The sequence below is a fragment of the Haliotis rufescens genome, unplaced genomic scaffold (genome assembly GCF_023055435.1).
Source record: "Haliotis rufescens isolate VD_foot unplaced genomic scaffold, xgHalRufe1.0.p SCAF_15, whole genome shotgun sequence".
In the NCBI taxonomy this organism is placed as follows: Eukaryota; Metazoa; Mollusca; class Gastropoda; order Lepetellida; family Haliotidae; genus Haliotis; species Haliotis rufescens.
This window is the reverse complement of record NW_025963835.1, coordinates 21,164,038-21,187,527: the sequence shown is the minus strand read 5'-3', so window position 1 is coordinate 21,187,527 and position 23,490 is coordinate 21,164,038. Positions and strand designations below refer to the sequence as shown.

Sequence of the window (23,490 nt, the reverse complement as noted above, 5' to 3'; positions counted from 1 at the left end):
GGAACCTACAACGGTAGTCACATGACCGGGACATATTATCGAAATACCGTTGGTATTTATGGTGCAATGCGGAAAGACGCGAGGAAAAAAATCTTTTTATCATATAATGGGGGCGGTCGGGTAGCCTAGTGGTTAAAGCGTTCGCTCGCCACGCCGAAAACCCGGGTTCGATTCTTGACATGGGTGCAGTGTGTGAAGCCCATTTCTGGTGTCCCACGCCGTGATATTGCTGGAATATTGCTAAAAGCGGCGTAAAACCATAATCACTTACTCATTATCATACAACGTCATTCGAAATACAATCGATATTATATTTACTTAGTGAGCTTAGTGCTGAAGAAAAGCCCGAAGTGATGTAGGTCTTAGACGTTTACCATTTTGGCGAAACCCACGACCACGGTATGGTGCTGACAAACGTAGAATCATGCTCGCGGCGAACCGGGATTCGAACCCACAATCATAGACTTCTGGTGTGCCCAAGGGACGCAACTCTGCACAACGAATTGCGACACCTTAGACGACTGGGCCACCCGTGGCCCGTTATCCATTTAAGGTGTCGACACAATTAGCTCGTCAACTCTACAGAAATGGTGTTTGCCACTTCGTAAAGACTTACTGAAACTGAATGTTCTTCCGAAGCTCAGAAACTGGGAGCTTACTTTCATTATCATGTAAAGATTGACTCAGATCTCTCGGATATGTACTGTGAGTGTGCTGGCAGACCAACGACCATACGCTTGGCGATTTTAAATCTGAGTGTGAGTGAGTGAGTTTGGTTTTACGCCGCTTTTAGCAATATTCCAGCAATATCACGGCGTGGGACACCAGAAATGGGCTTCACACACTGCACCCATGTCAAGAATCGAACCCGGGTTTTCGGCGTGGCGATCGAACGCTTTAACCACTAGGCTACCCGACCGCCCCCATTATATGATAAAAAGATTTTTTTCCTCGCGTCTTTCCGCATTGCACCATAAATACCAACGGTATTTCGATTATATGTCCCGGTCATGTGACTACCGTTGTAGGTTCCAAGGACTACCGACACTAGTTTCAGTTGTAATATATTGACTTTTGTCACTGTCCGACTGACAAATCACTGACCTCATTAATGCGCACATTTCAGGACAACTTGCAATGGTTAGGCTAAAAAATTGACATGTTTCTGTGGCATGGACGCATCATTTTTAATCATGTGCACCAGACGTTTATATTGCGATTTTATAAGCATATTTCCCAACTTCCTGCGTCATATCGACTATCTGTCATCTGTCCACCAGTGCTACATTTCTAGTTAACGGATAAACGAGTGTTCGTCGCGCTCTACGCACTGCGTGTTATGTCTTGGTGCATTATCTAAAACTATCAATAGGTTGTTGAAGTCAGTGTTTGGGGCTATGAATACACGTGCATGACATGGCGCTTCTAGTGTCAGTGAAGAGTACTGATGGAACAAATATCATTCGTCAATGGACGAAAATATTACTTGGAACAAGTTCTTTGATGTTATATCATATACAGAATTGGACGCAGACATTGGCGAATGACCAGACATGCCGTCTCAGTACAGCGTTCTAGATATAGTCGACGACATCTTTGTTACAATTCCAAGCGAAGTACGCCTAAATTAGCTACACCCAGCAACATTCTGTTTACGGATGAAGATAAATTGGAAGCACTTTATAATGTCTTTACTATGTTTCTACAATCCTGTAATCTTGGTGGGCACAAATCAGTTGTAGATATTGCTGCTCTTCAGTTGCCGTGGGCTGACTGACATATGGTGAAATATTGATCAACGCAGATATAATTTTAATGATTATATAGTATTATTATATTATTATATAAAGAATCTCACCCGAGTGTCTTTTGATGGTACATATATCAGCACAAGTGGGGAAACTGCGAGGCTTGCCGAGGATTTTTTCCACTTTTATCAACGAATGTTGATATATGTGATATTAAAAGACACGAGGGTGAGATTACATTTATCATCCAACATTATTCTTCCAACGTTTTCAGTTTGTAGACAGTAATATGCAGTGTCTTAAGTGTAAAAAGTACTGCTTACAGCTTCAGAAGCAGAGCCATTACTGATGTCATTTGATTGTGACGTTATGGTAACCAATGACGTCACAATGGTCTGCAAAGCATTGTGATGCAATTTCATTGCAACGATATCTACAGTGTAGATATCGCTTGATCTCACCCAAGCGATATCTCCCGTGGGAGCCAGTTTTGGATGATAAATTATGATCACCTCCGTACACAACAGAAGAGAGTAGCTGACATGCTTTAATAGTTCTACCAGTGACAATTAAAACACAGTGACAGTGTGAAAACATGTTTAATAAAGTTTGGTTTAATGACATACAAATATAGAGTGGGCCTTTCTCGTTGTATTTTCTTGATAAAAAATAAAATTAAAGCCCTACCTCTCTCTCAGTTGTGAAAAGAATAAGTCTGGGAAACATTTAAATTTTGTGTAGCCTTAGGTTTGTGAAAGATGGGAATACCTTTTTCGACGTGGAATTTATGAATGAGATTTTATTTTAACACTTGACAATTCATATTTCAAACTTTATTTGTGAAAGATGGAAATTTGAAAGCTCTACACCGCTTCAGCCGACTAACGGGATCAGGTGGTCAGGCTCGCTGACTTGGTGGGTGCATGTTATCGTATCTCAATTGCGCAGATCGATGCTCATGATATCAATCACTGGATTGTCTGATCCAGACTCGATTATTTACAGACCGCCGTTATACAGCTGGAATATTGCTGAGTGCGGCGTTAAACAACAAACAAACAAATCCTACTGTTTTGAAAGACTGAAGCCTCATCGTTCTCTTTCTAAAAAGACGACAGTAAACAAACTAAACAAACGCCTCCGTACTTTTATAAAGTATGAAGTTTGAAACTGCCAGAAATATCGAGCGTTTGCGGTTTTTATCTCCTAAAACATGTTAACGAAAGTGAGAAGTGAGATACTTAGTTGATTTTTCGAGCCTTCCATCTTTCCGAAACGTTGTACGGAAGTGAGAAGTTGGAAGCGGCGTTGAAATTTGAAGCTTCAATCTTTCAAACCAGATTTCGGACGTGAGAAGTAGGAAGCGTTGTAGAGCTTTTAACTTTTCCATCTTTCAAACATGAAGTTTTAAAGACGAATTGTCAAGTGTTACCCAGACCGATCAAGACGTTATTTAGCTTGTGTTATTTTTATGGTAAATATCCTGTATTTGGAATAAACATTGTATCTAGCGAGCACAGTACACACTAATCTGCATTAATCACATATACCAGGGAAACATAAAACTGCTTGTGCTGATTACCTATTCAGGTGAGCTACAGTGCCGTGACAGTATTTCTCTAAACATTCATCCACATGTATGCGGTCACGTTCGTAACAGGAACCATGTCATTACTCAACACAACCGTGATCTCAAGTGTTAACGCATGGTATCAATGGGCTTACAAATGAATATAAAAGTCATCTCCGACCAACCTGACAAGGAGAGAGAAAAAGGGTCAGCTTGATGCGGCTTCATTAGTGGATCTGCCGAAGTATCGATTTGCCTTGTTTGACAAAATACGCTTTTGGCGAAGGAAATCCGAAAACATGTCGCCAATGTGTTGTTGCAGTTTCTCATGACATCTTGTTTGTGGAAAAGTCACATAATCTTAATCAAACGCAAGTAACTGAAGCAAGCTATGATCAGACCTATGCTGATAACGAAGTGGATAACTTTCATTGGAATATGGCTGCTTTTGTGGCCATATTGGAAACACGCCATCGTCTCAATCGAGCCATGATGGACACCTAGTAGTCATTATCAATGATGCATTTAATCCTTTTCAAGACACGAGTTACTTATCAAGAGCCTGATCGTGTGTTCGAGTCCCGATTATGATTCTTGCCAGATCATTCCTGTGTTCGACTTTTTTCAAACTAGAAATATAACCCACGATCCAAGTTTTATGGCGCACCTAAGGGACGCAACTCTGCACGGTGTATTGCAACAGCTTTGGCGTAAGACTTAAGGCAACCCTTTCACCTTACGTTTCAGGGGTGAGCGGGTAAACTAACTGTGAGCGTATTACAAAGATATGACTATCTTATTTTGTTCCTCAAATTAAATATCTCTAACAATACAAAATTGCTTCTCGGGTTATCGTGTAACGTGTAATCCCCTGTAGTTTGATGATGGGTGAGTGAGTGAGTTTGATGTAACGCTGCTGTGAACAGCGTTTCACTTATTGCACGGCGCGTTACGACGATGTAGCTGATGGTGGAGGACTAGAAACATATTAATCAAGACGAATCTGGGATTCGAACCCACGATAGTAGCTTTCAGTCTCGCCTAACAGACGCACTCGCAATTGACCTGGCCATCAACACCCTTTGTCTTTTGTTTATTTTGATTATGGAGTGAGTGAGTGAGTTTGGTTTAACGCCGCTTTTAACAGTATTCCAGTTATATCACGGCGTGTCAGCTTGATGTTGGAGGAAAGCCCGAAGTGATGCAGGTCTCAGACGTTTACCACTTCGCTGAAACCCACGAGCATGGGTATGGTGCTGACAAACCTAGAAACATTATTGGGGCGAACCGGGATTCGTACCCACAATCATAGGTTTCTGGCATGCCCAAGGGACGCAACTCTGCACAGCGAATCGCGGCGCCTTAGACGACTGGGCCACCCGTGCCCCTTTTGATTATGGAAATGGTTTTATCACTTTTTTCTCTCATTTTTTTAATGATGATGATGATCATCATCGCCATTGTAAACCAATCTTCAAAGCAATAAAGTCCCTATCATCATAATTAAATCCCTTTGAGCGTAGTTGCCCTGTCCTAGGTTGTCGACATTTTTGACAAATTTCTTGTCCCCAGTACATCAACATGTAGTAACTGGGAAATATAAATACAGTAAACTACGGTTATAACGAACTCAAAGGGACCACAAATTTTAGTTCGTTATAACCGTAGTTCGTTATAAGCATATATACAGCATATATACAGCAAATGTACGTGACCCAAAAAACAGTTCGTTATATCCGCCGGTTTGTTATAAGCGTGTTCGTTATAAACGTAGTTTACTGTAATGTAAACACGTTTGATGTTTCAGAAAACAGCGAATCTGAGCGGTAGGTACACGGACCGTCTCTGGCCAACCGGACATGGCATACTGTATTCAAAGTTTTCTAGATTAGGGTTCGTTAAGCCCACTAAAATTCTAAATTTCAGAAGCGGTGAATATGATCTGAAGTTTCCATTTGACAGGGAACTAAATCTTTTAAAGCTTTGTTGTTTGAATTTTACAAACATAAAGCTACACGTATACGATGTCTTACAATACCACCATTCACACAATTTTAATTTACAACGAGTGCTGTGGCACTGATTATCACCCGGATGTGTGGACAGCCATTAAATACCAACGTTGCTGTCAGAATTGATAATACAATTGTTTCTGCATCAAAACAAAGTATCATCCTATGATGTTTCCGAGGTGGAGTTTACAGAGCCAAACATGCATTTTGGGACGTTTAAGGGTATGGTCAAAAGAAGGTCAAAATTTGATATAATGAGAAAACTGGAACAAATTACCTAAATAATTAACAAACTTTACGGCCATAAATAGATTCGTCAATATGGCTGCTATGACAGTCGGTCGGCATCAAATCCCCTTCAACGAACTAGGGACTAGATGATGCCGTAAGATTGAGGTGAGGTGAAGTTGGGTTTAACGCCGCGTCCAAGATTATTGCACTGGTATAGCGACGTGTGTGTGTGTTTTTTGTTGTTTTTTTGTTTTTTTGTGTGTGTGTGTGTGTGTGTGTGTGTGTGTGTGTGTGGCTGCTTGTACTAGTCCGGACTGATGCCGATTTATAGCGCTAGCCCACTGAGATACCATGCCGAAGTGTAACATGAAAACCCCACTCAGACACAGTATACTGACTCCAGTCCTTGTTTTAGCTCCTTAATGTCGAGCGCCAGGCAAGGTCCGTAAGATTGAGGTCATGCTATATTTCTTGAACTGAAGGGGAAATTCATGGCTGGAAAATCGACAATAGCCGTCGTAAACCTTGTTACAGACAATGCCACCATTCAAATTTATATGGACAGATAAGACACATGCTATCGTTTCTCAGTTGAACTTTGATTTTCAACTCTACAAATATAACCTGGCATTGTTGGTAGAAATAAGGTCATCAGTCTTTCTGAAACTGAAGTTAAACGTTTACGCAACGTTTATAATTTTGTATTGGCCATTTCTAGTGGGGTTTAGTTTGAAAATAAACAGGATCTAAAATCATCACAGTGTGTATATGACCGACTGCTGGCGTTTTTCTCTTTTCAAACCTTTGGAATCAATGTTTTTGAAGACATGAGTACAAGTAGGTCCTTTGATATAGCGGATATCAAGACACCATTGACGCCAAGAGGTCCAAATGTCATCTTGGATCACGAAACGGTGCCTCATTCGTGCCTTTTACAACTGCTCTGTGTTTAATTTTGTTCTTCTTGTTAATGAAAAATGTCAGTCATTTGAACATTTGCGATAAATTTCAAATTCTCATTTCAAAATTTTTTCCCAAATTTGTTCATTTAGTCGACCGAACTGTCGCTTATCAAACCTCATCCCATTACAATACGCGGCGTTGGTAGTAGACATTCGCTCCCAGATCAGATACATTATTCTGGCGAGAAGATTAAAGCCATTTGTGACGGTCTCATTGATCCGGTAGTGCGAGAAGGTTAACGTGCGAGAGCTGATGGAGTGATGCTGCTGCTCTCAGGAACAAGAACAAAGCAAGAACAATTATTCCAAAGAAAAAAATCAAACGGCGTTTCAGCTCAACTTTATATAAAATGGAAACCCGTCAATTCGAACTCTCGATATAACAGTTAAGACGTCGGGATGCCATTGGGTCTCCTCACTCACTCTCTCACTTACTCACTCACTCACTCACTCACTCACTCACTCATGCACTCGTTATTACACTATCTCTTCCCAGTTTCATGCTATACAGGCGCTGGTCTAGTTTTACTGACTTCTACACTGCTGGGCAAAAGGAAGTACACCATGTTGCGCTAGAAATGAAACAAACAAAAAATGGTCATTCGATGATGATGTATTTGCTGCTGGTATCATAGGCGGTATAAAATACATGACGTTGCAGAGTTTCAGCGACTATTTTCAGCCTAGTAACGTTTTGAAAACGATTGTATTTGTCAAATTCAATGTGTGTACCCTTCCTTTCGTCCGGCAGTTTATATTATAATATCTGCACTACGTCTCGATCTTCTGATTAATCCATATATTCTCGAGGTAATAAAGTTTCCATGTATAATTTCAATATCAAGTATGAAACACAAGATAAGTGTTTAATGTAAAGAAAAAGAAGCCGCGTGTTTAAATAACAGACCATTACACAAAAGACGCTGGGCGATGACGTCTTCATAATCTGCAAGGTGTACGACTCATATTTACCCACTCAGTTTCTACTTACTACAAAAACGAAATCTTAAAGTTAAAAAAGTTAAAAGTTAAAAAAGGCACTTCGATAGCAGAACGGATGTTTTGAGAGGCATGCCTGTCAGGTTTCGGATGTGAATGTTATGTCATACGACAACAAGGTCATATACAAACTTAATTTTGGATCCGAACGCTGTCTGTTTTTTCATGCCATTATTGATAACCTTTTATTCAATTTGCAAAATAGTGTCAAAAATAAAATTACATAACGTCCACAATGAGATACATGACGTCCCTCAAACAACATCAAGGCGTCCCACTGTCGAGAAAAAATGAAAAATTGTCAAAAAACATCTCTTATCATGTCCTAAGGGGGTGGTGTTATTGACTGAAGGAAGATGACTAACGTTTTTTAGATGAATAAAATGTATGGAGCATTGTCTGTTTGCAGTGTCATAAATTAGTCATATTTCCCCAGTGATACGGTTGGAGATAGCGTATAACTGCATCCAGCATACTCAGACGCCTCAGTTGGTGGAGAGCAATTATGGCCCTCGTTTAGTTTTATCGATGAGTGACCTTGAGGTATTTTATGTGCGTAATGTCACAGAGCATCACGTGGGCCGGGGTCACTGTTCATCGTAGGGGGTCGGAGATGTAAGAGTGTGTGGGGTCATAGGGGATGGGAGGAAGGGGGGTTGGACATTGATGAGGAGTTTGGGCAAAAAGGGTCGAGTAATAACGATGAACTAGATAGCTTTGATCACAGATCAAATTAGCAGTGTAGTCAAAGGTTGCTGCCGACTGTCGAGTTCGGCGAGCATCATCACCGAGGATGCTGGAATCTGTAGTTTGTGATAAATATTTCGTGAAACACTCCTTTTTCCGTCATTGATTATCATTCATTTCCAGGTGAGTGAGGGGAGGTGAAATGAGGTTTAATGTCGCGTTCAATGTTATTGCCCTTATATAGCGTGCACCAGTACTTGTGTTAGCCCCTTAATGCCGAGCGCCAGGCAGGGTAACAACAAGTACCATCTTTTAACGTCTTTTGGTGCGACGCGGTCGGGGATCGAACCCCGGACCTTCCGCTCTCTGGGCAGACGCTCTACCACTAGACCATGGAGGCGGTCCTAAGGTGAGTGGGTGTTGAGACTGTTTTTAAAAAATATTTTGTTAGTTAAATACATATGGGTTTTTTCACAAATACAAGATCAATACTTACTATAGGGTATATTATCATGACAAAAAGCTTCTCCTTGACAAGACCCCGCAGGCATCCTGGGACAACTGATATCACACGAAACTAAAGAGATGATTTAAAGCTGACAAATTAGACGAACTAAAAGTGATAGAATAAAGAGACGAACTAAAGTAAAAGAGTGAGTGAGTTGGGTTTTACGCCGCTTTTAACAATATTCCAATTATATCGCGGCGTGTCAGCTTAATGTGGGAGGAAAGCCCGAAGTGATGCAGGTCTCAGACGTTTACCACTTCGGTGAAACCCACGAGCACGGGTATGGTGCTGACAAACCTAGAAACATAATCGGGGCGAACCGGGATTCCAACCCACAATCATAGGTTACTGGCATGCCCAAGGGACGCAACTCTGCACAGCGAATCGCGGCGCCTTAGACGACTGGGCCACCCGTGCCCCCAAAGTAAAAGAACTATAGCAACAGTATAAATGCAACGAACTAAAGTGGTGAACAATAGCGAATAATCGCCACATGTTGATGATCACCGACCTCGATTATCCAGTGTGTTTTATTTCTATTCTATGACGATTCATACTCTGATCTCCATCTCCATCTCCATCTCCAGCTGCCTATCGAAAACCCAGCACAGACCTTCTCTCGTCTGTGAGCTTGTAGTCAAAAACCAATACAAATAACTCTCCTAAACGAAAGTACCGCGTAGATCTAATAACAGAATCGAGGCGTGATGGGAGCGATCCCTTATGTAATGAAATGAGAATACCGCTGTAAATGAATCTTTTTCGCAGGAAAAGCTGTTTCCCTTAGGAATACGATTGGGGAGTGAAGTCCTGGCAAGTGATGATGGTAGTGGATGGGAGGGTGGGAGAGGGGGGATGGGGGGTCAGACAACTTGAGACTTGAGACAGCGAAAGAGGGCGGCCGCCAACAAAAAATATTCACAACTATCTATGATTATGTAGGAACTGGTTATTTATTATACGGGAGCAGCATTTATTTGGGGACCTTGGAAAAATGTTGCGTGTGAGGATGAAGGTTAGATGGATGCTGACGCCGATGAAATGAGACAGGTCTGAGAAATGGTTTAGGGATAGTCTGAGTAAGTGAGTATGGTTTTACGCTGCTTTTAGCAATATTCCAGCAATATAACGGCGGGGGACACCAGAATTGGGCTTCACACGTTGTACCCAATCCATCCCGGTGCTTCGGCGTTTAAATACTGATCCAACTTTAAACAATAAGAAACTAAACGAATCCGTGACTCCGTGCGCGGCTTTAACAGTATTTCAGTAATATACGTACCGTATTCGACGTAATAAGCGCCCTGCTCTAATAAACGCCCACGGCGATATTTGCTCATATATTGGCTAGTGAACAATCCCAATTAGCACCCCTTCCGATTGATTAATGAACACAAGACTTATTTATTCGCGTATAATACGCACTCGTGCGTTATATGCACACTTAATTATGGGCAATTAAATTCTGGAAAAATATATCTGTCGTACATAAACATTTCAGGCTGTCAGTATAAACCACGAAATTTATCTTTCAACTCAAGTTTTCTTTTCACCCAAATAACATTCTAATTTTGAGAGCGCCCTGGGCGCTTATTACGTCGAATACGGTATCTGTTATCTTTGACGGCACGACAAGGGGCGCAACTCTGCACTGTAAGTGAAATCCGCGCCCCTATTACATCCGAAAAAAGGTAAATATTTTAAAATATCAGTATGCATGCATGCTTGTCTTGGGAACCGAGAGCTAATGTTTTGTGTATATGATGTACACCATAATATTTATTGCATATGGTTTCTTTAGATTGATTGGTAATAACACTGCCGTTTGTCAACAGTTTCATAAGGTGTTCTGAGTGGTTGTATACTCACCAACACCTTCGTCGATGTCGGGGTTGGTGAGGTCAATGAACCTGGACTCAAACATGGCTGTCTGCAGATGATGGACCCCGTACCACACAACCGACCAGATATAAAGAGACTGAACCAGCACCGGCGAGAACTGGGGTTGAGGCCTGCGGAATCGGGATATCCCAGCTTCTGTCGAGAGGAAAAAATAGATACATTGTTGAAAGACCTGCGAGATCGAGATATACCAGCTTCTGTCGAGAGGAAAAAATAGCTATATTGTTGAAAGACCTGCGAGATCGGGATATCATCGCTTCTGTCGAGAGGAAAAAAATAGATACATTGTTGAAAGACCTGCGAGATCGGGATATCCCAGCTTCTGTCGAGAGGAAAAATAGATACATTGTTGAAAGACCTGCGAGATCGGGATATCATCGCTTCTGTCGAGAGGAAAAATAGATACATTGTTGAAAGACCTGCGAGATCGGGGTATCCCAGCTTCTTTCGAGAGGAAAAATAGATACATTGTTGAAAGACCTGCGAGATCGGGATATCCCAGCTTCTGTCGAGAGGAAAAATAGATACATTGTTGAAAGACCTGCGAGATCGGGGTATCCCAGCTTCTTTCGAGAGGAAAAATAGATACATTGTTGAAAGACCTGCGAGATCGGGGTATCCCAGCTTCTTTCGAGAGGAAAAATAGATACATTGTTGAAAGACCTGCGAGATCGGGATATCCCAGCTTCTGTCGAGAGGAAAAATAGATACATTGTTGAAAGACCTGCGAGATCGGGATATCCCAGCTTCTGTCGAGAGGAAAAAATAGATACATTGTTGAAAGACGTGCGAGATCGGGATATCCCAGCTTCTGTCGAGAGGAAAAATAGATACATTGTTGAAAGACCTGCGAGATCGGGATATCCAAGCTTTAGTCGAGAGGAAAAATAGATACATTGTTGAAAGACCTGCGAGATCGGGATATCCCAGCTTCTGTCGAGAGGAAAAATAGATACATTGTTGAAAGACCTGCGAGATCGGGATATCCCAGCTTCTGTCGAGAGGAAAAATAGATACATTGTTGAAAGACCTGCGAGATCGGGATATCCCAGCTTCTGTCGAGAGGAAAAAATAGCTATATTGTTGTAAGACCTGCGAGATCGGGATATCCTCGCTTCTGTCGAGAGGAAAAAATAGATACATTGTTGAAAGACCTGCGAGATCGGGATATCCCAGCTTCTGTCGAGAGGAAAAAATAGATACATTGTTGAAAGACCTGCGAGGTCGGGATATCCAAGCTTCTGTCGAGAGGAAAAATAGATACATTGTTGTAAGACCTGCGAGATCGGGATATCCCAGCTTCTGTCGAGAGGAAAAATAGATACATTGTTAAAAGACCTGCGAGATCGGGATATCCCAGCTTCTGTCGAGAGGAAAAAATAGCTATATTGTTGAAAGACGTGCGAGATCGGGATATCCTCGCTTCTGTCGAGAGGAAAAAATAGATTCATTGTTGAAAGACGTGCGAGATCGGGATATCCCAGCTTCTGTCGAGAGGAAAAAATAGATACATTGTTGAAGACCTGCGAGATCGGGATATCCTCGCTTCTGTCGAGAGGAAAAATAGACACATTGTTGAAAGACCTGCGAGATCGGGATATACTGGCTTCTGTCGAGCGGGGAAATAGTTTAACATAAATATGTCCCACTCATACAGTGTATACTGACTACGAGCCCACCAGTCGTAGCCAGGGTAACAATAAATACAATCTTTTAACGTATTTTGTTACGACGTTGCAGGGGATCGAATCCCGGACCTTCCGCAGACGCTCTACCACTAGACCACGGAGGCTGTCTTTCTGTTGAGAGACAGAGAGAGAGAAAAAAATAGATACATTGTTGAAAGACCTGCGGAATCGGGATATCCATACTTCTGTCAAGCGGTAAAATAGAAACGCCAGTGAAAGCATTGCGGGATCGGGATATTCCGGCTTTAGCAGGAAAAAGATTTAGATAAATTGTTGAAATGCCTGCGAAATCAAGATATTTAGATTCGTAAGGAGAAGACAATATGACATATTTAAAAAAAAATCAAAATCAGAATATTCCGTTCCGACTATGCATTATTGAATCGGAACAAATCCAGTTTCTGTCAACGGGAAATGAAGGCATATTTACACCTTGAGAATATTTTAGATGCTTCTACCAGCTCCAAAAACTTTACCAAAAACATTCAACACATCCAAGTAAACAGTTAGCTGTGGTCTATAGTCAGGAAAACAAAGTTTATATCAAACAACTTGGCGGGGCAACTAGCCCTGCTCTGTCCTCACCGCTATCTTCCAAAACCATATAGTTTGTTTGTTTGTTTGTTTGTTTGTTGTTTAACACCGCCGTCAGCAAAATCCCAGATATATGACGGCGATCTGTAAATAATCGAGTCTGGACCTGACAATTTAGTGGTTGACATCGTGAGCATCTATCTACGCAATTGAGATACCAAGTCAGCCAGCCTGACCACCCGATCCATTTGGTCGTCTCTTACGTCCAACATGGGTTGCTGGGGACCTATATCTCTACCCGGGGTTCCCACCCGTCCAGTAACCATGCAGCTTTTGTACATCCGCCAATTGAAATGGAAAGAATACTTACTAGAAAACACGGATGAGTCACGTCCCTACCATGGTATTCAAAGTATACATCAGTGTGACTCGTTATTGTTTTCTGGTTCAACTCGACTCCACTCAAATAATGTACGATATTATTCCAAGAGAAAGTGAGTATGGTTTTACGCCGCTTTAAGCAATATTCCTGCAATATCACGGCGGGGGACACCGGAAATTGTACCCATGTCGGGTCACACATTGTACCCATGTCGGGAATCGAACCCGGGTCTTCGGCGTGACGAGCGAACGCTTTAACCACTAGGCTACCCGGCCGCCCCCATTTTATGATAAAAAGATTATCTTCCTCGCATCGTAATTACCATATATAATTACCAAGAGGATTTGGATTATATGTCCCGGGTCATGTGACTACCGTTGTAGGTTCCAAGGACTACCGAGACTAGTTTCAGTTGTAATATATTGACTTTTGTCACTGTCCGACAGACAAATCACTGACCTCATTAATGCGCACATTTCAGGACAACTTGCAATGGTTAGGCTAAAAAATTGGACATGTTTCTCTGGCATGGACGCATCATTTTTAATCATGTGCACCAGACGTTTATATTGCGATTTTATAAACATATTGCCCAACTTCCTGCGTCATATCGACTATCTGTCATCTGTTCACCAGTGCTACATTTCTAGTTAACGGATAAACGAGTGTTCGTCGAGCTCTACGCATTGCGTGCCCTGTCTTGGTGCATTATGGAGAACTATTAATAGGTTGTTGAAGTCAGAGTTTGGGGCTATACACGTGCATGAAATGGCGCTTCTAGTGTCAGTGAACGGTACTGATGGACAGAACCTTATTCCAAGAAGTGTTTGGGAATTTAAAGCAGGTTCTAACATCAGTACCGGTCTCTGTCAGAACGTGCCCGCAGGAGAGAACCGGCAGCTACATGTATGCAATAGAAAACAGTAGAGGTCGGTCAGTTGAAACAATGCATGAATCACTGGATTGTCTGGTCCAGACTCGATTATTATTAATACAGGCCGCCGTCATATGGCTGGGATATTGCTGCGTGCTGCGTCGAACAACAAACAAACCAACAAATAAATTAAGCAAACAATTATTGCTGCGTGCGGCGTCGAACAAACAAACAAACAAATAAATTAAGCAAACAAATATTGCTACGTGCGGCGTCGAACAAACAAACAAATAAATTAAGCAAACAAATATTGCTGCGTGCGGCGTCGAACAACAAACAAACAAATAAACAAATAAAACAAACAACTTGGCGACTCAGTCCTCACGATGAACGTCAACTTCACATAATGAGAAATGAAAATGATGTTCAGATAATGGACTTGGGTTTAAGTGATTAATCCAGGGGACTATGCCTTTTGAGATGCATGAATAACGTACTTCTGTTTTGACTATGGTCACGTTTGACTACATGATACTTAGGTACACAATCGCCGTTTCTATCTGACACCGCAAACCCAGGAGGGATGACAACCTCGACATGTTTTCCATTAGCATCAACGTAAAGTTGAAATGATTTAGTCCTAAGCCATCAACTTCAAGACCGACTTCATGTCTGCAGTTACTTGATATACTGTTAAAATCCTCCGCTACAAAAGAAAGACGATATAGGTTTAGGTTTCGTCTGCCCGTCAGTGTGTCAGACTTCAATGGGGACTTCGAAAACCGTGATCGAAAAAATATATATATTTCAGAGTTATTGTCCTTGTTTGATCTTTTGCACATGATGACAATGGGGGAAGAATTACTCAGAAACCACTCTGGATGCAAGGATGACATTTAGCATGTATATTAAAGTGAGTGTGAGTGAGTTGGGTTTAACGCCGCTTTTAACAGTATTCCAGTCATATCACGGCGTGTCAGCTTAATGTTGGAGGAAAGTCCGAAGTGATGCAGGTCTCAGATGTTTACCCTTTCAGTGAAACCCACGGGCACGGGTATGGTGCTGACAAACCTAGAAACAGAATCGGGGCGAACCGGGATTCGAACCCACAATCTTAGGTTTCTGGTGTGCCCTAGGGACGCGACTCTGCACAGCGAATCGCGGCGCCTGAGACGACTGGGCCACCCGTGCCCCCGTTAATATGTGACTACATGTACTTTAGAGTTATCATAGGAAATTGTACTTACTTCTCAACTTAACACAATTCCCCCCTGTTCATGAAATAATGTATAAGGGAAACAACTCTGCACAGCGAATCGCGGCGCCTTAGACGACTGAGCCACTCGTGCCCCCACATATATATTAAAGGGATGAATGTGTTGATAGTAAATTCATGTTTCACAGAGTTATGACCTCTGTTTTATCTTTTGAACGCGGTGCACAGTAACACCAATTTCTCTTAAACTACTATATATGACATTTTTGAATACGTGCATATGCTATAAAGTTTGAAAACTGACATCAAAACTTGACATTTTACAGAGTTATGCTCCTTGATTTGTTTTTTAGCATAAGCTTTACTGAGGGTAGGGTACGTTTCAAGAGCATAACTTATAAAAAGATTATTATATAAAATCAATTTATCTTTTCCTTTTCCGAGGCGACAAGTTCAATATAGAGTAGGGCGTTTTAATCTGGAGCAAAACCTTTCATTATTTCTGCATAAAATTTAGCAAATGTATTAGGCTGTTTAAGACTGGTGGCTATCGCTTTCACAGAAATCAAAACTATTTATTTACAACTGGAAGCATGTGAGGATGGATCACCCTATCTTTTCGTTTAAATTACAGTTTCAATTTTATAAAGAACTCGCACATTGTGTTTTGTACAACTACTTCAATGGGATGTGTTCATATAGCAGACAATGGGTTAATCTTAACAGTATTTCCTTTATATCACGTGTCATCTTGAACATCTTAAAGGAAGTAGGGGCGGTCGGGTAGCCTAGTGGTTAAAGCGTTCGCTCGTTACGCCGAAGACCCGGGTTCGATTCCCGACATGGGTACAATGTGTGAACATTTCCGCCGTGATATTGCTGGAATATTGCTAAAAGCGGCGTAAAACATCACTCACTCACTCACTCTTGCAGGAAGTCATCGAGAGGTCATTTATTACTCGAAAAAACTGTTTGTGAGAAACGTTTAACCAAGATACTGTTTTGATGTCTGGCTTTACATAGGGACAGGTCCCGGAGATGTGTTAAGCATGCCACTTGGAATCCAGCATGCGCTACCTCAGTGCGGGCTACGGGACGAGGCTCTAACGATTACCACGTGTTACTTCAAGTATGCCATCCTTTTTAGATGACTCACTGACTATCTTTACTGTTGGAGGAAAGCACGTCGTTTCCTGGATCCGAACATAGGTATGTTGCAAACAAACCAAGAATCAAAATCAGGGTTAATTTGGGATTCGAACCCAGAATCAGTGGATGGCACGGATGAGAGTTGAAACTGTAAAAGCGAAATTGACTGAAACTCCCTGAAAGGAATTACAAATATTAAACATTAGCATTTTACGACATCACGTGTTATGGTCAACTTCCGGCGTACTCTACCCGACATTCTCCGTTGCCATGCCCTCTGCTTCCGGAGCATCGTCTCGTCCAGTGATTGGTTGCGGCGCTTGCCGTAGTCCAGTGGGAGGGGCCAGGGGATCTTGGTCTTGGGCAGGAAGGCGATGGTTGAGACGAGCATGGGGACGATGCCAATGGTGAGAAACATGAAGGAGGTCTGGATGTTGACACCGATGAAATGAGACAGCTGTAACAGAACGCTTTGTTGGTTTAATGGTTTGGTCTAATAGCAGTTACGTTTTGAAAAAAATAACAAAATGGCCGGTTCCTGATGAACAATTTAATATATCCATCTGACTCGATACTTTCTTATCTCTACGAGTGTACTACAACTACTACTACTACTACTACTACTACTACAACTAATAATAATGAAATGCAGATTATGGAATGAGTGAGTGAGTGAGTGAGTATGGTTTTACGCCGCTTTTAGCAATATTCCAGCAATATCACGGCGGGGGACACCAGAAATGGGCTTCACACATTGTACCCATGTCGGGAATCGAACCCGGGTCTTCGGCGTGACGAGCGAACGCTTTAACCACTAGGCTACCCGACCGCCCCGATTATGGAATGAATTTAATGAGACTGTCCAATACATTGTCAGTGGATGCCCATCTTAAGCGACATGATGGAGTGGCTCGCCATGCTTGTGTGTGTGTGTGTGGGGGGGGGGCCTGAGCTGAGGATGAGCATAACCAGCCTGACTGTGGCAGGATCACCCAAACCCTCTTTGGTTTCACTTATTTATTTTATAATATTAACTTTATATTTTAAATAATGATAATTATAACAACCTTAATAACAACAACAATAATAATAATCATCATCATCATCATCATCATCATCATAATCATCATCATAATCATCCAAAAGATATCCTTGAAATATCTGTCTTGTTTTGGGGTAGTTCATAGTGACACAAAATAATATCATCCAAATGTCAATACATGTAAGAGACGCTGACTCGCATCAACAGTGGTGAAGGTCAACCGCATTATGAAATCATTCAGTAAATCAAACAGACTCGGGCTTGTTCCAAAATAAATACCGCTTATATCCCATTCCGAGATATACTAAAGTTGGAACTATGTGAATATTTTCAAAACTTGAACAGACAAAAGGGATAGATTTAGTTCACATTCGGCCTTGAAACACAAGAAGGCGCTGTCAAGTTGCCACCAAGAGCAACAGGTCGTGACGCTCGTACGCCACTACTTCGCGCTCGTAACCATCTTTCAGATCAGAGAGAGGGGCTTGCAGTATTGATTACTATAAGCCTCTTGCAGGCGTAGGTCAATGATTCATGAATCTTTTATGAACGAAATGAATCAGTTACAAACCTCATGTTTCAATCCATCTTTAAAGGGGTATTGTTTGCTTTTGTTTTAATCCCTATATTGCAACCTCTTTCCTGCAAAATAACATGCCATGGCGCCTGTGGATGTCTGTGTTTTCATCTGTGTGATAACCAGATTAATATCACCTCGTTAACTCGATGTTCTGGGGACTGTCGAGTTAGTTTGAGACAAGCGATATTAGAACATATTGCCTTGTTAAAGGACAAGTTGACGGGGTCATAAGGCTATTTCAGTTTAAACGATGTATCGAGATAAAGTGATTATTGACCGAGTGTGTTTCTGTGTCATAAATATAATATATTAGGAATAAAACTCGCATCTTCCGCGCCTTTGTCGAATATCTGCCGAAACCGATCACAAAGGGCGTAGGTGGCACGGGTGGCCCAGTCGTCTAAGGCGCCGCAACTCGCTGTGCAGACTTGCGTCCCTTGGGCACCCCAGAAACCTATGATTGTGGGTTCGAATCCCTGTTCGCCCCGATTATGTTTCTAGGTTTGTCATCACCATACCCGTGCTCGTGGGTTTCACCGAAGTGGTAAAGACCTACATCACTTCGGGCTTTCCTCCCACATTAAGCTGACACGCCTTGATATAACTGGAATAAACCCAACGGCGGCGTTAAACCCAACTCACTCACTCACTCACTTCACAGGGCGTAAAAAGCAAAATAGGGACACCAGGTGTTCGCGAAAGGGCAATCAAGTCCTGCAAAACATATGATGAAAGAAGAAAATCTCTTGATTAAACTAGGGAAATCCTGATAGTCGGAGGATTTGGAAACCAATAAGTCATGCGACAGCCTTCATGAAAAAATCGCCACATCGTTTGAGGAGACTTGGCACAATTACTTGTCCCGAGTCATGTGACCTGCGCGTGACAAACTGACGCGATCTCGGCCAGCTCGACTGCTTTATTCAGCTCACGGCAGGCTGCACTCGGCGGACTTCGGTTTTTTTCGGGATTTCAAACAACGTTCTCTTTCTCGGTGCATGTGTGACTATTTTAAATGTGTTTAAATTGTTTTTGATTTGATGCTAAAACACCATTTTTAATAAATAAACATCGTTGTACTTGTTGCTACATTTAATTTAAAGAATTTATGTTAAGATACCTTAAAACAAAGCTCAAAGAATTCACAGAAGGTATGTCAATGTCACGCTTAATATACAAACGTTTTGCCGGAATATGACTGTGTTTCATTATTTGCATCTTCTAATATGAGTATGAAAGTATAAATTATATATGGACTGAATGTTAAAAGGACACGCATACATTCCAGTGGCAGCTCTTTAAAATAGTCGTCTAAGGCGCCGGGCATGCCAGAAACCTATGATTGTGGGTTCGAATCCCGGTTTGTCCCGATTATGTTTCTAGGTTTGTCAGCACCATATCCGTGCTTGTGGGTTTCACCGAAGTGGTAAACGTCTGAGACCTGCATCACTTCGGGCTTTCCTCCCACATTAAGCTGACATGCCGTGATATAACTGGAATACTGTTAAAAGCGGCGTTAAACACAACTCACTCACTCACTCTTTAAAATAGCTTAATATATATTGATAATTGACGTCAAATACTCTGTGTGGCAAATTCGATGCAAATACATATTGCGCGGAAATATTCATTTTCTATTCAATCACTGTCCGTAATCCATTCATGTACTTTTACCGTTATTTTGTCTTTGACGCCCAATGGAATCTGTTTCGTGGGATAAAATAAACTGTTTTTTCTCTGGCGTTGACGTCGTATATTAAGCTGGCGCCATGTATATGTTATGCCGCTGACTGAAGAGAAGATTCCTTGTACTTCTTCGACGGATGAAGGAGTAACACGCACCCGCTATTAGCAGGGATCACTATCAGTTTCTTCTTCAGTCCCTGTCTCCTGTGCATAAGCGAGATTCTCAGATATTTAAGGCCGGGTTTAAGACCTTGTTTTGTTCAACGAACTGAGTCAAGAGGTTTAATAAGGCAAGGGCCCGGTCACACAAAGCGACTTTAATTCTCATTTCTCTCAGAGACCCACGAAACTCTCGCGCGACTTGGATTTCATATTAATAGAACACACACTAGCGACAGTCGTGGACCTAATATAGTTCTTCAATTCGTTTCCGTTTGTCATCAAATCATAGTGTATAGCTAGGGTCTGTCAAGACAGAATAACCTGTCTTCTAAAATCTCCGGGAACTACATTACAGTGTTCGGGGTACGATGATGGTAATCAACCACGTGACCCACCCTGGTGACCAGAGCCATCGCAGCGGAGTTGGTGGACCAATTATATCTCCACGGGGGTGTCAGCACCATGCAGGTCCGCTAGACAGGTACGACAACACAGGTACGACAACCCAGGTACGACAACACAGGTACGACAACACCGGTACGACAACACAGGTACGACAACACAGGTCCGACAACACAGGTACGACAACACAGGTCCGACAACACAGGTACGACAACACAGGTCCGACAACACAGGTACGACAACACAGGTCCGACAACATAGGTACGACAACACAGGTCCGACAACACAGGTACGACAACACAGGTCCGACAACATAGGTACGACAAGACAGGTACGGCAAAACATGTTCGACATCAGGTCCGACAACACAGGTACGACAAAACAGGTACTGCATCAGGTCCGACAACACAGGTAAGACAACACAGGTACGACAAAACAGGTCCGGCAACACAGGTACGACAAGACAGGTACGACAAAACAGGTACGACATCAAGTCCGACAACACAGGAACGACAACACAGGTACGACAAAACAGGTCCGGCAACACAGGTACGACAAGACAGGTACGACAAAACAGGTACGACATCAGGTCCGACAACACAGGTACGACAAAACAGGTCCGGCAACACAGGTCCAGCAACACAGGTACGACAAAACAGGTATGACATCAGGTCCGACAACACAGGTACGCCAAAACAGGTAAGACAACACAGGTACGACAAAACAGGTACGACATCAGGTCCGACAACACAGATAAGACAACACAGGTACGACAAAACAGGTCCGGCAACACAGGTACGACAAGACAGGTACGACAAAACAGGTACGACATCAAGTCCGACAACACAGGTACGACAACACAGGTAGGATAAAACAGGTACGACATCAGGTCCGACAACACAGGTCCGGCAACACAGGTACGACAGGTACGACAAAACAGGTACGACATCAGGTCCGACAACACTAGGTAAGATAACACAGGTCCGGCAACACAGGTCCAGCATTACAGATACGACAAAACAGGTACGACAAAACAGGTACGACATCAGGTCCGACAACACAGGTAAGATAACACAGGTCCGGCAACACAGGTCCAGCATTACAGATACGACAAAACAGGTACGACATCAGGTCCGACAACACAGGTACGACAAAACAGGTACGACATCAAGTCCGACAACACAGGTACGACAACACAGGTAGGATAAAACAGGAACGACAACACAGGTACGACAAAACAGAACCGACAAAACAGGTACGACAACACAGGTACGATAAAACAGATCCAACAAAACAGCTACGACAACACATACGACATCACAGGTACGACAAAACAGGTACGACATCAGATCCGACAAAACTCCGGTCTGGAGTTTACCATCCGAGGTCCATAAATAACAGCTCTAAACAAGTCCAAATGTAAATATGAACGCCGTTGTCATAATGATCGAAAAGGCAGTCCACTTGAATGCACTTGAGACACACGAAGCCTCTACAAAACACTATCTTGCAGGTTGTCAACATTTTCCAAAGTATTTGTGGATGTTGTATATTTTCTTAGGAGGATTTGTCTAATAAAGGTATGGTCTTTGGTCATCACACCTTGAACTGCACAAACACGACCAATTGCTTACGGAGGGCGACTCACAGACTAACTTGTAGTGCGGTCAAGCTTGAAACTTATCAATCAAACAACGCGTTATTTAAGCATCGTGAAGTCCACTAGCTCAGCTTTCATCCCCCAGACCAGCCTGGGAATACATGATGATCCTGTAGTAGATGTCGCTCTTCCCCACACTGCACCGGTTACAGCGTCAGGGCCTGGACAGGGCATTGCTACTGGACCCTTGTGATTGTCTACCGTTAACGTTTGATGTCAATCTCATTAAAATCAGATATTAGTTCTCCCTACTGCTCAACAAAGATCTGAGGACATCGCATTACGGACCACATCAGAACGACTCTTTATCCGAACGTCGCTTACCAGATCGGGAAAGTGACAGTCGAAATGTGTTTTCTTGAATGCCTAATAGCAAATTAATAGCCGAGAATGTATAGCAGTACCTCATTACTTTTTTAAGGTTTTGGAAAGTCTCCTCCGTTGAACTTCCAATATTTTATTGCACTAAAGCGACAGATAGACGATGATTTTGACGGAATCTGTCACAAAGCCCGCAACTGTCGTTCGGAATACCCAATATAAACTTTTTCGAGGTAAACCTATTGCAACATAATCGCAATAGTAAATTCAACTTTCGTTGTACTATTGAAAAGATATCACAGTAAGGTGTTATACTGTACTAATACTATTGCAACATTATCACAATAATGTTTTTAACTGTCGTAATTTCAATTGCAACATTGTCACAATCGCGTGTTTAACTATCACAATACTATTGAAACATTATTACAATAGTGTGTTTAACTATCACAATACTATTAAAACACTGTCACAATCGTGTGCTTAATTATCGTAATACTAATGAAACATAATTACAATAGTGTGTTTAACTATCATAATACTATTGAAACATTATCACAATAGTGTGTTTAACTATCATAATACTATTGAAACATTGTCACAATCGCGTGTTTAACTATCACAATACTATTGAAACATTATTACAATAGTGTGTTTAACTATCACAATACTATTAAAACACTGTCACAATCGTGTGCTTAATTATCGTAATACTAATAAAACATAATTACAATAGTGTGTTTAACTATCATAATACTATTGAAACATTATCACAATAGTATGTTTAACTATCATAAAACTATTGAAACATTGTCACAATCGCGTGTTTAACTATCACAATACTATTGAAACATTATTACAATAGTGTGTTTAACTATCACAATACTATTAAAACACTGTCACAATCGTGTGCTTAATTATCGTAATACTAATAAAACATAATTACAATAGTGTGTTTAACTATCATAATACTATTGAAACATTATCACAATAGTGTGTTTAACTATCATAATACTATTGAAACATTATTACAATAGTGTGTTTAATTATCGAAATACTTTTGAAACATTGTTACAATCATGTGCTTAATTATCGTAATACTACTGAAACATTATTACAAGAGTGTGTTTTACTATCATAATACTATTGCAACATTATCACAATAGTGAGTTTAA

At 41.6% G+C, this 23,490-nt stretch overlaps 1 protein-coding gene across 1 annotated transcript in view; it reads right to left on the bottom strand.

Annotated features, from left to right (window-relative positions):
* Nucleotides 1-23,490, bottom strand: part of LOC124135244 (equilibrative nucleobase transporter 1-like) — a 72,337-nt gene that overhangs the window by 22,728 nt on the left and 26,119 nt on the right. Inside the window, exons 4-5 of the mRNA XM_048395848.1 lie at nucleotides 16,715-16,919; nucleotides 10,587-10,754 (exon numbers count right to left, since the gene is read on the bottom strand). Coding sequence (XP_048251805.1) covers nucleotides 10,587-10,754; nucleotides 16,715-16,919 — 373 coding nt within the window. The remainder of the gene's footprint in view (nucleotides 1-10,586; nucleotides 10,755-16,714; nucleotides 16,920-23,490) is intronic.